The sequence below is a fragment of the Centroberyx affinis genome, unplaced genomic scaffold, assembly GCF_046629955.1.
Source record: "Centroberyx affinis isolate AG114_WGS23_722 - 3 ecotype Tasmania unplaced genomic scaffold, CSIRO-AGI_Caff_v1 ptg003913l_1, whole genome shotgun sequence".
In the NCBI taxonomy this organism is placed as follows: domain Eukaryota; kingdom Metazoa; phylum Chordata; class Actinopteri; order Beryciformes; family Berycidae; genus Centroberyx; species Centroberyx affinis.
Genome location: NW_027281747.1, coordinates 66,945 through 79,959, shown reverse-complemented (window position 1 = coordinate 79,959; position 13,015 = coordinate 66,945). Strand labels below are relative to the sequence as shown.

General features: G+C 42.8%; 1 protein-coding gene across 1 annotated transcript in view; it reads right to left on the bottom strand.

Annotated features, from left to right (window-relative positions):
- Nucleotides 1-6,648: 6,648 nt before the first annotated feature.
- The window catches only part of LOC139663083 (dedicator of cytokinesis protein 3-like), a gene marked incomplete at its 5' end in the record, with an annotated part of 72,051 nt that continues 65,684 nt past the window's right edge, over nucleotides 6,649-13,015 (bottom strand). The window contains 6 exons of the mRNA XM_071541617.1: nucleotides 6,649-7,377; nucleotides 8,689-8,774; nucleotides 10,706-10,825; nucleotides 11,516-11,603; nucleotides 12,339-12,457; nucleotides 12,655-12,736. Of these exons, the coding sequence (XP_071397718.1) occupies nucleotides 6,649-7,377; nucleotides 8,689-8,774; nucleotides 10,706-10,825; nucleotides 11,516-11,603; nucleotides 12,339-12,457; nucleotides 12,655-12,736 (1,224 nt within the window). The remainder of the gene's footprint in view (nucleotides 7,378-8,688; nucleotides 8,775-10,705; nucleotides 10,826-11,515; nucleotides 11,604-12,338; nucleotides 12,458-12,654; nucleotides 12,737-13,015) is intronic.

Below are 13,015 nucleotides of genomic sequence, written 5' to 3'. Positions count from 1 at the left end.
TTTTTTGTTTTTTTCATTTTATGCATAACTTTGTCTGACAGGCTTATGTAACTTCAAAGTAAAAAAGCAGCACACCCAATGCTTCAAATACACAGGACATGATAAAAAAAATAAAAAATAAATGAAAAAACGCCACCTCAGTCACGTGTTTCATAAACGCAGCCACGGCCACAAAATAAACTGGTGAAGATGAGGTCTTTTTTCATTATAATATTGGTGTGCTGCTATTTTCACTTGAATTGAATTCTGGTCATTGAAGTCCAGCTGCAAAGTGGCCTTTTGCTAGGAAGCGCACCTGCAGACTACCTGTTCTAAGTCTTATGTAACTGTCGGGGTTCAGTGTCACACAAGGCTGCTGTGGGGATCGAACCTGTGACCTCACACTGAGCTTCTGCACTTTTCTTTTACCCGAGCGCGTGAAATAAATCCAGGCCGAGTCACAGCTGAGTCAATAAAACATTGTTGTTTAATGTATGTCATTAATCATGAATCCACAACACAGCAGTTTAGTGAGTAGGAAAAACGTGAGTATTTACATCTACTGTCGGACACGTCACAGTTTCATACCCATGCTAACACGATAAAGACTTTTTATATACAAGAAATACTTCGTAGCATCATTGTACAAAGGAATGCCATCATAGTAACTCACTATCTGGATTTGTCATTGATGCAAAATACACAAAATAATAAACCTCCCACCCAGCCGCCCCCAAATAATAATAATAATAATAGTAATAATAATTAGACAAAAGGAACTTGTATTTTTTGTTTGTTTGTTGTCGTCTAGGTTTAAAAACAGTTTTACATCAGAAAGTACAAGGCAAGACAATCACAATCTATACAAGGTTTGCCCTTTATGAACGGTATAAATACACTCTGTCCCGGTTATGTACAGCTTTCAACCCGAATATCTGCATCCCTCCACGCTCCTGCCCTTTCTATCCATCCTACTATTTACACAAAACAAAGAAAAAAAAAGAAATAAAAACGGCGTGTTCAGTGGTTTAGTGTCACTCCATGCTTGTTGCTAGTCTAATCTGTGCGTCATGAAAGAGAAAAGTCTGAGTTATCGTTCCAAAAACCTCCAAACTGTACAGTACAACACTGTTATTAATACAAAGTCCCTTTCAAACGGTGAGAGTGCAGTAGTGGCCTAATGCTTAAATTATAACAGAAAATAAATGAGCCCCACACTTTCCTCCCTCTGCCTTGGCCTTTTCACATACTCGTAAATTTCACATTTTCCTATGACACCTCTGTAATATACAGGTTTAGGTCACTTTTATAAAGTATAGCGGATTTCAGCTTCCTCTGCTCTCAAGCATGTAAGGTTTAGGAATTTCTTAAATGACACAATATAACAAGGTAAAATGATCTCTCTGTACTGATTTATGAGTACAAGAAACCCGGAAAAACAAACAGAATTTAAACTGAAAGTTGAAAAACAAATCTCTGATCAAAGGTGTGGGGCTTTGCATAGGTTATCCACGACAAACGTGCCGCGATTCGCATTTTGACTCTGAAGTATTTGACATGGTCGTGTTGAGAGCGAGATTAATCAGTCATGAATTGACTTTTTTATGGAAAAGTTATCTTTATCAACCAGGAATTTCACTGGCTACATACAGCAGTCCATCAGCATCGATGTGAAGGTTTGGCTGATGGACTGCAGGTTTTTTAGTTTTGGCTTCTCCCTTTAATCTGACTTTTATTTCTGTCAACATATTCGTGCAATGGGCTTCTTACATCGCCGGCATTTATTACCTGCTCAATTGCAACATGGTGTATAAACTGTAATATGCAAGACAATGAGAGCAGTTTCCCTCACGCTTAACACCCTCATTGTTTTCTTATAAATTAATGGAAATCACGCACAAATGACCAGCTCAGTCCATACCGGTACAGCTGCTGTTACAGATCCTCCTAATACTGATTTCCCTATTTCTCACTGGTCTCAAGGCTTGGAAATCCTTCTTTAACCCGTCTGCTCCCCTCCATGACTGAAGTGGATGGAGTAGGATCAATAAGTAATCACAGCTGTAACCTGTTCAGTCTAATATATAATTCACAGAGCGCTCAGTGTTTTCCCTCAGGCTCTTTTCACCCAGACTCTCACCACATCACTGCAGTATAACCAGCAGCTGAAAACCTAAATACAGGAGGAGGCTGCACCGTTTGCACTCCATTGGTTTAAATGGTAGCTCAATTGTTATGGCATATTCAAATGTACATTAGAGGGTGGAGACTAGCACTTCGTATCATAGCTGCTTATTCTGGATGAGAGAGAGAGAGAGAGAGAGAGAGAGAGAGAGAGAAAGAGAGAGAGAGAGAGAGAGAGAGAGAGAGAGATGGATCGATTCACAGGCATAAAGAGAGAAAGCTAAAGAGAGAGTTAAAGTAACCTTAAGCAGAAATGACCATCTGCTATTGGCTGATCTTTGGTGCCAGGTGATGTCACTACATGTTGCACTCTACAGAAGGTGACATCACCTGGCACCAAAGATCAGCCAATAGCAGATGGTCATTTCAATAGCATGATTTTTACCATTAGATGTCAGAAGATGAACAACGATTTCACGTCAATGAAGTCTGACCAAAATATTCTTTTTCTACACACTAAGAACCTTAAGTCAGTCGGTAGCGTTAATATACAACAGTGCGAATCAAACCTGCCAATACTTCATAGCATTTGTTTTAATCTGCACAGTGTGCCAGATGGGCGGGGTTTACACTCCAGACGGCGTCAGGTGAGTTGTCAATCAAAGAGAAATACACTTTTAAACACTTTCCTGTCACTGTATAAACCTCCTGTCACTCTTTGTCCGACGCGTCGAGCCTCGTCCATCTGGCTCAAACAAACCATGAAAAGTATCATCTGACTCGGGTCTGATGTCACTTCCTTTCGGTGAGAAAAAGGCAACGTACAGGATGAATGCTTGATGAGACGACAGCACGGCTGGCAAAGCACCGTTTAGATCACGCTCAGGATTAAAAGACTCAGTGCCATCCTCATAAAGAAGTTTAAAAAAAAAAAAAAAGAAAAATCACAGTATCTGCTGACAGAGACAATGAAACTCATTTCCCATCAGTGCTTTTTGTGAAATAATGCCCTTGCAAGCACAGATAAACCATGTTCACTCAGGGAATTCAAACTCTAAAATCCCCTTTGTGTTCCCAAAAAGTTCAAATGTTTATATCGTGGTTATGATACATGGTTAATACTGTATAACAGAGACATATACTGTATTTACATGTGGTTAAGAATGTTTTATAAATAAATACAGTACATTGACCCACACATCGCCCTTCACCACCTCAGAACAACCACACAGCCAGTTGCTCGATGGACTCTGTTGCTGACATTTTTTTCAAGAATTAAAACATTTTGGCTCCAAATGTGCAGTAATGCCCTCTGTAACATCACCATGGTGACATGCCCACTATTCTTTTAGCTGACTGGCACAGAATCACAAGTCACTCAGCAGCAGGACGGTGGAGCGAATATCGCAAACCACGTAAAATGGCAACGGCCAAATTCTGTCTTTCAGTGGCTCTGGAAATCAAAATGATCCAGTTGATTAAAACCCAGACTGGCACACGACAGTTCTGCCTTGGAAAGCTAAATATCCAGGAAAGATTCTCCTTTGTAGATCTTTTTATTCAGGAATCGTATGTATTCAACAGTTAGGCTATGTTCACACTGCAGCTGAAAGTGTCCCAATTCAGATTTTTTCCCCCCTCACGCAATATTTTCTGCTTTTTACTAATCAGTGTAAACAGCAAGATTTACACAGAGTTGCATTTTTTCAGATCTGATCTGCTCACACTGGGATTTGTTAGTGTTGCCATGACAATAAGTAAATCTTATGTCATTCAGCTGAGACAATTGTCATTATTTCGGCACCTAAGTTTGGGAGGTTAGCTTGGCTGAGCAGCATGGAGGATAATGAGACACAACAGTGGAAAAAAAAAGCCAAATAGCATCTTGATTCGTGTTTGTTGAGACGCCTCAATTGAAGGCGCATATTCTAACCAAAATGTGTTAAAAGAAGCGGGAGAAGTACAGGTACGAAAACAAATTTAACGTCTTTTGTTAGTGTTACTCTGCACACTTGCCTTTTTGACATCACTGTCAGTTCATACTGGTATCAGATATGGGTCACATCCTCGAATACATATGAACAGTCATCCAAAAAAATCAAATATGAGCAGCGATTCAGAATTGAGCATGAAGTCCTGCAGTGTGAACGGAGCCTCACTGAAGTGCCATAGCTAACACATAGAGAGGAGCTGAGCATTTTCAGTTCATGTTTTCATAATGTTGGTGTTGTGAAGCTCTTTGAGACTGTAGCTGTGACTAGGCCGGACAAATAAACTTGGACTTGAATAATATGCCATTCGACAACAGCTACAGTTCAGCATGCACTGGTTAGGGTGAGGATCAGATCCAGCATCAGGCAAAATACACCGAGCTGAGTTAGTTAACTAGCTACTGAGTGAGTTAGACAACCAGGCTCTTAATTTATCTTTGCTTGACTCTGAAATACTGAAATACACCGACTAGGAGAGGAGGGGTTAGGTCCAGAGTCTGAGCTGGTGGTCAAAAATAAAAAGTGCTAGCCAGTTGAAACAGTTTTCATATCTTAAAGAAAGAGCATTAACCTTCACAGTACTTTCGCTCCAATGTCTGCCAAGAAAAACTCTCGTACCTTTAATGTCCTCGGCGACTGAAGTGATTCTGAGTCCCAAAACTCTACGAACACGACAGCGCTCATTCTTCCTCCAGTGGCTTCACTAATCTTCCCTTGTGGGTCGCAAACAATCCCTAGCTAAGCTGTGACTTTCACTGAAAGAACATGCATACAAAACAGTACCCTGATTAAAAAAAAATGTGTACAATTATTAGCGTTAATTACTTTCTAGAAATGTCAAAAAAGTGTATAATCATCATAGTTAATGTCATCCATATAATGCCTCGCACACATTCGCAGGTTTCTCTTTCTTTCCTCGAACACGACTGCGGCTAAAAATCGTTTCCAACGCGAAGCAGAAAGGATTTCTACACCCCTGGAATTGTGGGATGCGACGCTTTTTAGGAGCTGCTACGTCAAAACCCGCTAGTGTGTGCGAGACCCAAGGCGGCTGCTGCAGCCTCGTAATGTTTTCCTTTGAAACAAGTGCACATCATGTGTCATCAAGCAGCTACTAACGGCTCAAGTGGCCATTTGTCTTGCATATTTCTACGTAAGTTTCCCCCTCAATCCATAGTATTCATATAAATCATATCATATATATTTATATATACTGTAATACATTTATCTACATACATTTCTCCTTTTGGAAAATATATCTTCTTTTTTCGCCTTTGCGAGCTGCTGACAGGCAGCGGGAGAGAAAATGGTCGAACCTGCCTGATGTTGCGAATACGTCGGAAAAAGGGAGATCGTTGAAAATGGCTCGTTTCAGCCGGTTGGCAGACTGTTGGTTTCTTTGCATAAATGAAACACTTTCTGTAGTGGCATGTTGAGCTCAGGACTAACATGAGAGGGGAGAGGCTTCACGCAGAAGCATTTAAAGCCTCAATCTGGTGTTCAACAGGTTGATATTCAGGAAGGAGTATTGTAGTGTCTTCATTATTACAACCCTCTACTTTAGTTTTCACTTAGATAATCCTCACTTTATCCATACAGACCGTCTAAATAGTCCCGAGCCTCAGTACAACCCGTATTCATCATCATCATCATCATCATTGCTTTAACCATCCAGCATTTACAAAAATATGAAAAATATGTGAAGATTTTAATTCTTTTTTTTTTTTGTTAAGTTTTGGTGCTCTGTTACTGTGTTAAAGTGCTGCTTGTCCTAACATCGTCGGAGAGACGTATCAATGCAATCTCTTTATTTCTCGATAAAAATCTATCAATTTCTCTTTGTCCGATCGCTGATTCTGAAAGATGGAGCGGTCATGTGTGGATGCGAAGGGTTCGATCAATGAATTTAGAATCAAAAATGAACATCTTTAAGCATGAAAATGTGGATGTATCTGTGCAATTTCAGTGGGTCGGTGTGATGGAACTTAGAAATATATATTGATGGCGGCATTGATGGATAGTGATGATTTAATGAAAAGGCTGACTGATGAAGTAATATATATTCTTTCAACGAAGCAAATCAAACTCAATGTACTCATAGTCACAGTAACACAAGGAACCGGAAAAAGACTATATGGTTAAAGGAGAACATTTTTCAGATGTGTTTGAAAGCTTCAGACAGAGTAGCTGGCTTGATAGCATGGATAATCTGAACCATTATCTTTCCAGCTCTGATTTTTTATCTTAATTGAGGGCCACAACACCAAAACATGATGCTTTTATCATAATAAAATAAAATACCTGCTTTTGTGTCATGCCTTGTCCGCCTGGTCAATTCACCTCAGCTCTAGTTTAATTTTTGGGACAGGAAGAAGGGGGGGCATCTGAAAGTCTCTCTCTCAACATCGCTTTTACCTCAACGTCACTTTATCAGTCGCTCCCCTTTCAGCTCTCGCTCTCCCTTCTTTCTTTCTCTCTCTCTCTCTCTCTCTCTTCTGGAAAGAGTCTATACACGGCGCCATTCCACATCTAGAAGCATCCGAACCAAGCCGCCTCACTCCTCACTGATGCCGTGCTCCCACGCCACTTTCGCTTGCTCCTCCTTGGTCGCTGCGATTATGGGCTGGGAGATCTTGCGCGGCATGGGCCGGGGCGCGGGGGGAGGAGGGGGCGCGGTCTGGCCGTTCAGGGGGTCCTCCTCGGGGATGCAGCCCTCTCTGAGGTAGGGTTTTGGGGGCAGGGCGGGCGGGGGCTCGTGGTGGTGGTAGAGAGGGGGGTGGTGGTGGCTGTACTGCGGGTAGAACTGGTGGTGGTAGTGCTGGTGTTGGGGCTGGGGGTGCGGCACCCCCTCCTGCTGCTGCTGCGGCGGTGGAGGAGCTCCAGCGGAGGCCGGACCAGGAGCCTGGGGCTGGATCTGGACCCCCGCCTGGGCCTGGGCCGGCGCCGGGGCCAGGGCCGGGGCCACTCCTCCCGGGGCGGAGTGGCTGCGGCAGGGCGGCGGCTTGGCCCCGTCCAGGACCTCGGGCTCGGAGACGCTGTACCTGACGGGCAGGTAGGGCGAGTCCAGGTCCTCCTGGTCGGTGGTCCAGGCCTGGCTGCTGGGGACGGACTCCAGCGTGTCTGTGCGGCTGGCGGGGGGGTCGGAGGAGGAGGGGGGGCCGCCGAAGTTGCTCTCGCTGAGGGAGGAGACGCCCGAGCTGGCGCTGCCCGACAGGGTGGAGTTACTGCCATCCAGGATGGACTGAGGACTGGTGGGCGAGGCAGGTATAGGGTGCAGGGGAGACTGGAGAGAGAGAGAGGGGGGAGGGGGGGGGGACAGAGAGAGACAGAAAGAGAGAGATGGAAGTGACAAAGTAGTATAGTATTATCCTAGGTCACTATTGGACAGGTTCACTCACTCACTCACTCACTCACTCACACACACACCCACCTACCTACACACATACTGTATGTAGGCACATCAGTAGGTGGGTTTCTATCCAAATTTTTATGTGAATTGGATCGAATTAGAAAACTGCAAATTTCAATAAAATGTCACAAAGATGTACACATTTTTTGTTGATAAAGATACTACTGAAATATCAGCAGACATGTAAAAATCAATAAAAACTTGATAAAAAATTCACTCTTGAAAGACTACTCACTTTTTGTGTATGATGTGTTTTTTCTGACGCTCAGGAATCCTGATTTGATTCAACCTTTGCTTCAAGCTAGCACCTAATTAATATTTTTTGTGCCATTTAAAAGGTTTGCTTATAATTCGCTTGACAGTTGGATGGAAGCTAGTGGTACATACACACTTACCACATGTAGTACACACAGATTTCATCTGAACATAAACAGTATACTGTAGGCCTGGTGGACGGCACAGACATAAAGACAGAGCAGTCTGTCTTTGGGAACGCCACAGTACTGAGACACTGTGGGAGTGAATTGTGTTTAGGAACCAAATCAACGACAGGGAGTCTGGGAAAAGGACATGCAGAGTGAAAACGAGACAATACAGAAAATCGGGGACAGAAAAAAAGAGGGACGAATACATTGAGGGTAATTCCCGATTTAAATTACCTTGATCATTGGCAATTTAGAATGTAGCCTAGTGCAAAACACTCAGGCAGGGAAAATAAATATGCTCAAGTTGATTTAAAATGGATTTAGAGCCTAAACACAGACAACATTTCCCAAAACCTTGGTGGCTGGTTTTGTCCATTTGAGAGTTTTCCTAATGAGAATACATCGCCACTTCATTTTTTTTTCTTGACTGTAAGAACTCATACTACAATATAAAATGTAAAAAAGCCCCTTTCTTGTGCATTTAAAAGCTCTGTTTCAATATATGTGATGTGGTGATAATTGGTTGACAGGAAGATGTACACCATCTCCCAACCGTAATACAGACAGATAAAAATAGGAAGAGTTGCAGACCCGCACACACACACACACACTCACACAGGAGAAAGAGGACCTTCAAAACAGACAAGCAAAAAAAAGAGACAAGAAACAACAGACAAGCATTCAGACCTACAGACAGACAGACAGATGAGACAGGAGGAGTGGAGGAGGAGGAAGAGCAGGAGGAGGAGGAGGAGGGTACCTTTCTTAAGGAGCGCGCGGGGAGAGCTGGAGGGAGGTCGCTGACCTGGTGGTGGAAAGCATCAAAGTGCATCGACAGGTGTTGGCCTACAGGGAAGACACAGCAGGACTGACTGAGAGAGAGAGAGACGCTCACACCGCTCAGACCAGAAGAAGAAGAAGAAGAAGAAGAAGAAGAAGAAGAAGAGGAGGAGGGAGGAGAAGAAGAGGAGGAGGAGACGAAGAAGAGGCGAGGAGGAGGGAGGGGTGAGGAGGAAGAAGCAGGGTGTGTGTGTGTGTGTATGGGAGCGGGGGTGTTTGAAGGGGTTGCTTCAAATAGTCTGGTAGTCTTTTTTTTGTAGTCTTTTTTCTGAATTCTTTGAAATCTCTGTTTCGTTTTGGGGTTTTTTTTTCCAAAAAAATCTAAGACTTTTCATAGAGGATAAGCTGTCAGTAACTAGAAACAACCCGAGTCTGCTTCACCCTACTTCAACTAGATGTATAATTTGATATTCAAAAGACGTAGGAATAGGATAGGTATAGATAGATATAGATAGGTATGAACAATGCTCAGCAAGCATTTACTGTATCTAGACTAAAGATAACGGACTAGTAATTAATAACTCAAACAGAGCAGTGTTTTAAAGATTTTAAAATATGGAAATACAAGGAAAAGTTTTTGGTCTTTATGGCTTTTATCCAAAATAGGCAGGTGGAGGAGGAGATGAGAGGAATGGAGAGAAGAAGAGAAGAGAAGAAAGGAGAAGAGAAGAAATGAGAAAAGAAGAGAAGAGAAGGAAGAGAAGAGATGAGAAGAGAGGAGAAGAGAAGAGAAGAGAAGAGAAGAGAAGAGAAGAGAAGAGAAGAGAAGAGAAGAGAAGAGAAGAGAAGAGAAGAAGCCAGCAGAGGAGAACCACCAAACCCTCAGACACAGGAGGATTGTGGGTGAGGATCATCTAAAGTGACGCCGAGGGGGGTCAGGGGTCAAAGTTCACACACCAAGGAAACTGACAGAACCATCAGGGTTGGGGTCAACTCACAGCGTTGCATCACATTACTACTCAGCCAGCTGGGTGGGCAAACAAGTGTGTTCAATCAAACTAGAGGTGTCAGTAATGAAAGACGATGATCCACACTGGCAGAAAGTGATTGCAACAACACTAAACATCCTGAATATCCATTTTACATTTAATTGAGCTCAAAATTGCAGCTTATTTTACCTAACCTATTTTGACTTGCATAAACAACCGCTGATGCATCGTGAATACTTGAAAAAGCAGAAGGAGCGCTTGATTTATGTTACGTTGCTAGTAATTCATCCATCTTTGAGGCTGTTATAAAGCAAACCTCAAGTAATTCAATGGGCGCTCAACCTAATTTAACAGCAAAAGGAATAGTTACATCTGATACTGAGTTTTGGTAAAATACATGTTTGCCCAGAAATTACCAAAGTTACTGGAACTAACCCCAATCCTGGGTTGAACCACGCAAAAGTACCGACACCGATTGTATTCAACAGCCGTAACTCATGGTTCAAACCCGAAACACACACCAACAGGAACGTGCAACCATGCTAACAAATAACACACACACACACACACACATACAGGCACTTAAACAGGAACACGCTCACTGACAGGAGAAACATCTCAATAACAATATTCCACATAAAAAATGACACCACAGCAGCACCACAACGTTTCACCTTGCGTGGGTGGCTACACACACGCACAGACACACACACACACACACACACACACCCACACACATACACAGGAACATTCACAAGCACATTGCGTGAGGACTTGGTTGGGTTTCGGGGCATTTTACATACATATATGAACACAAATGCACACGCAAACACACACTCACACATATGGAAACTCATACACAATATAGGGGAAAGAACAATTTATACACACATTTGCACACACAAATACACATCCACAAGTACACATACAGGCGTGCAAACCCACACAAACATAAAACACACACACACACACACACACACACACACACACACACAGCAGTAGTGTTACCATGAGGCAGGCTGCGTGGGGGAACAGGAGGAGCCATGACACTGCCGACGTGAGCGGAGAGGAAGGGGAGAGCTTCTCTGGTCCCACTGTCCAAACTCCAACTACTGGGAGTGGTGAGGACTAGAGGAGAGGAGAGGAGAGGAGAGGAGAGGAGGAGAGGAGAGGAGGAGATGAGGAGAGAGGAGAGGACAGGAGGAAAGGAAGAGAAGAGAGGGGAGAATATTGACATTTTGCAGCAACATTTCATCAAAATTACAAGAGAAATTGCTTTGTGTGAATATTTCAGGGTATCTGCAAGTTTGTGAAAGACAAATTTAAGACTTAAGATCTGTTTAATGCTTCCTGGAATTGGGTTCAAAACCAATTTCACATCCAAAATAAAGAAACAACAAGGGCGACCAGTGTCATAGATGTGAAGCAGCCTACACAGTACAGCAGTATTGCTGAGTGGAGGCGACTGAATGATCCTGGTTCAGTGTGTGGTCTGTAGACACTGCCATTCCTCCTAACGGCCACTAGGGGGCTTTGCATCTACAAAGCTGACAAAAACAAACTATTTCTGGACTATTAATGGCAGTTTAACAAAAAGGAAACCGGGAAATTAGCTGTTTAGGGACATGACACTGTATTTACTCTGTTCTGTGTTAATATATAAGTGGACATGCATGTGGTTCAAACATACTGTGACTTATGCTTCATAGGAGGAAACCAAAGAGACGAGAGGAAAAGATCTAATGTTGGTGAGTCCAGCTTTCTGTGTGCGTGTGTGTGTGTGTGTGTGTGTGTGTGTGTGTGTGTCTGCTTGCCTACCTTTCTCAGCTACAGAGAGGTTGGGGTCGCTGCAGGGCTTGCATGGACCGATCACCTGATGGAACAACGCTCGCTGGAAGTTAGTTGGCTGAAGGAAGACAGAGAACAGAAAATGTTAAAAAAAAAAAAGAACAGTTACAGCTTTACACTTCATGAAAAAATACAGTAGTCCTAGCTCCTGCCTCGGTACTGAATACAGATTCTAGTTCAGTGAAATATGGACAGTCACAAAGGCTCGTTCACACTGCAGCTTCTGCTTGTTTCTCTCACATCTGACACAGATCTGATGTTTTCTAATCAGTGTGAACAGCAAAAAGCTGCATGGAGGTCTAATCTGGACCACTTGGATATATGGAACACTATCAGAGGCATACCTCCTGCATGGGTCTTGTATTTGAACGCTCACATTAGAATGTGCCGTTGTCATGAAAACAAGTATTGTGAGACAAAATAGTGGAAAGAAAGTGAAATAGCAACCTGATTGGTATTCAGGACACATTTTGACATCAAAATGTGTTGAAACCAGCGGGAGAAGCAAACAAAACAAATGTGAGATCTTTTGTTATTGTTACTGTGCGCATGTGTGTCTTTTCAACATCGTTCTCAATTCATATTGGTATCAAATATGAGTCACATCCTAAAATAGATATGAACAGTCACCCAAAAAAAATCAGATACGAGCAGCAATTCAGAGTTGAGCATGAAGTCCTGCGGTGTGACTGTAGCCATAGAGATATAGACAGAGATGCAGACACACACACACACAAATAAAAACCAACATCATCAATATCAACCCCATATCAGACTCTTCCACCCTCCCTACCTGTCCATTCTCAGTGATGTTGGGGTACATTGCACTGCTGGGTCTTTCTCTGTGTGGCGGCAGCAGCATCAGCATCTCTCTGTTGTGTCTGTATTTGTCCGGCAGAGATGGAGAGCCGACTGCAGAGGGAGAGAGACCAGTTTCAGGGTTTCAGTAAAAGTGTACTGCTGTAAGATATCATCATATAAATGCATGTGCCTGAAAAGGGAAAATCGACCATTTTTTTCTTCATGTCTCAGCAGTTGACCTTCTGAAAATAAAAGCTGTTTTTTCCAGGAAATGCTGTATTTCAGAGCGTATCTGAGCTGGCGCTTACCCCTGATGGTGGAGGGGGCGGAGTTTATCATCTGAGAGGGTGCAGAGTGGGTGGAGCTAAGACTGGAGGAGGAGGGGCTTGCCTGGAGCGAGAAAAGAGAAGAGACTGAATAGGATATTTACACTGACATGTTTACATTACATTTACACGATTCATGAATATCTTTAAAAGTGCTATTTAAAGGTGATATATTGATAATTTATCATTTTTATAGGATATTTTAATCATCCTCCACCTTTTTCTAATGCACAAATCTCACATTGTCTTTTGTCTCAGTAGGTTCTGCTGCTGTTCTACACGAATGCTCGAGTCCAAACTTTTGTGCATATTTTCATTCATACATTTTCTCCTGTTCAGGGTT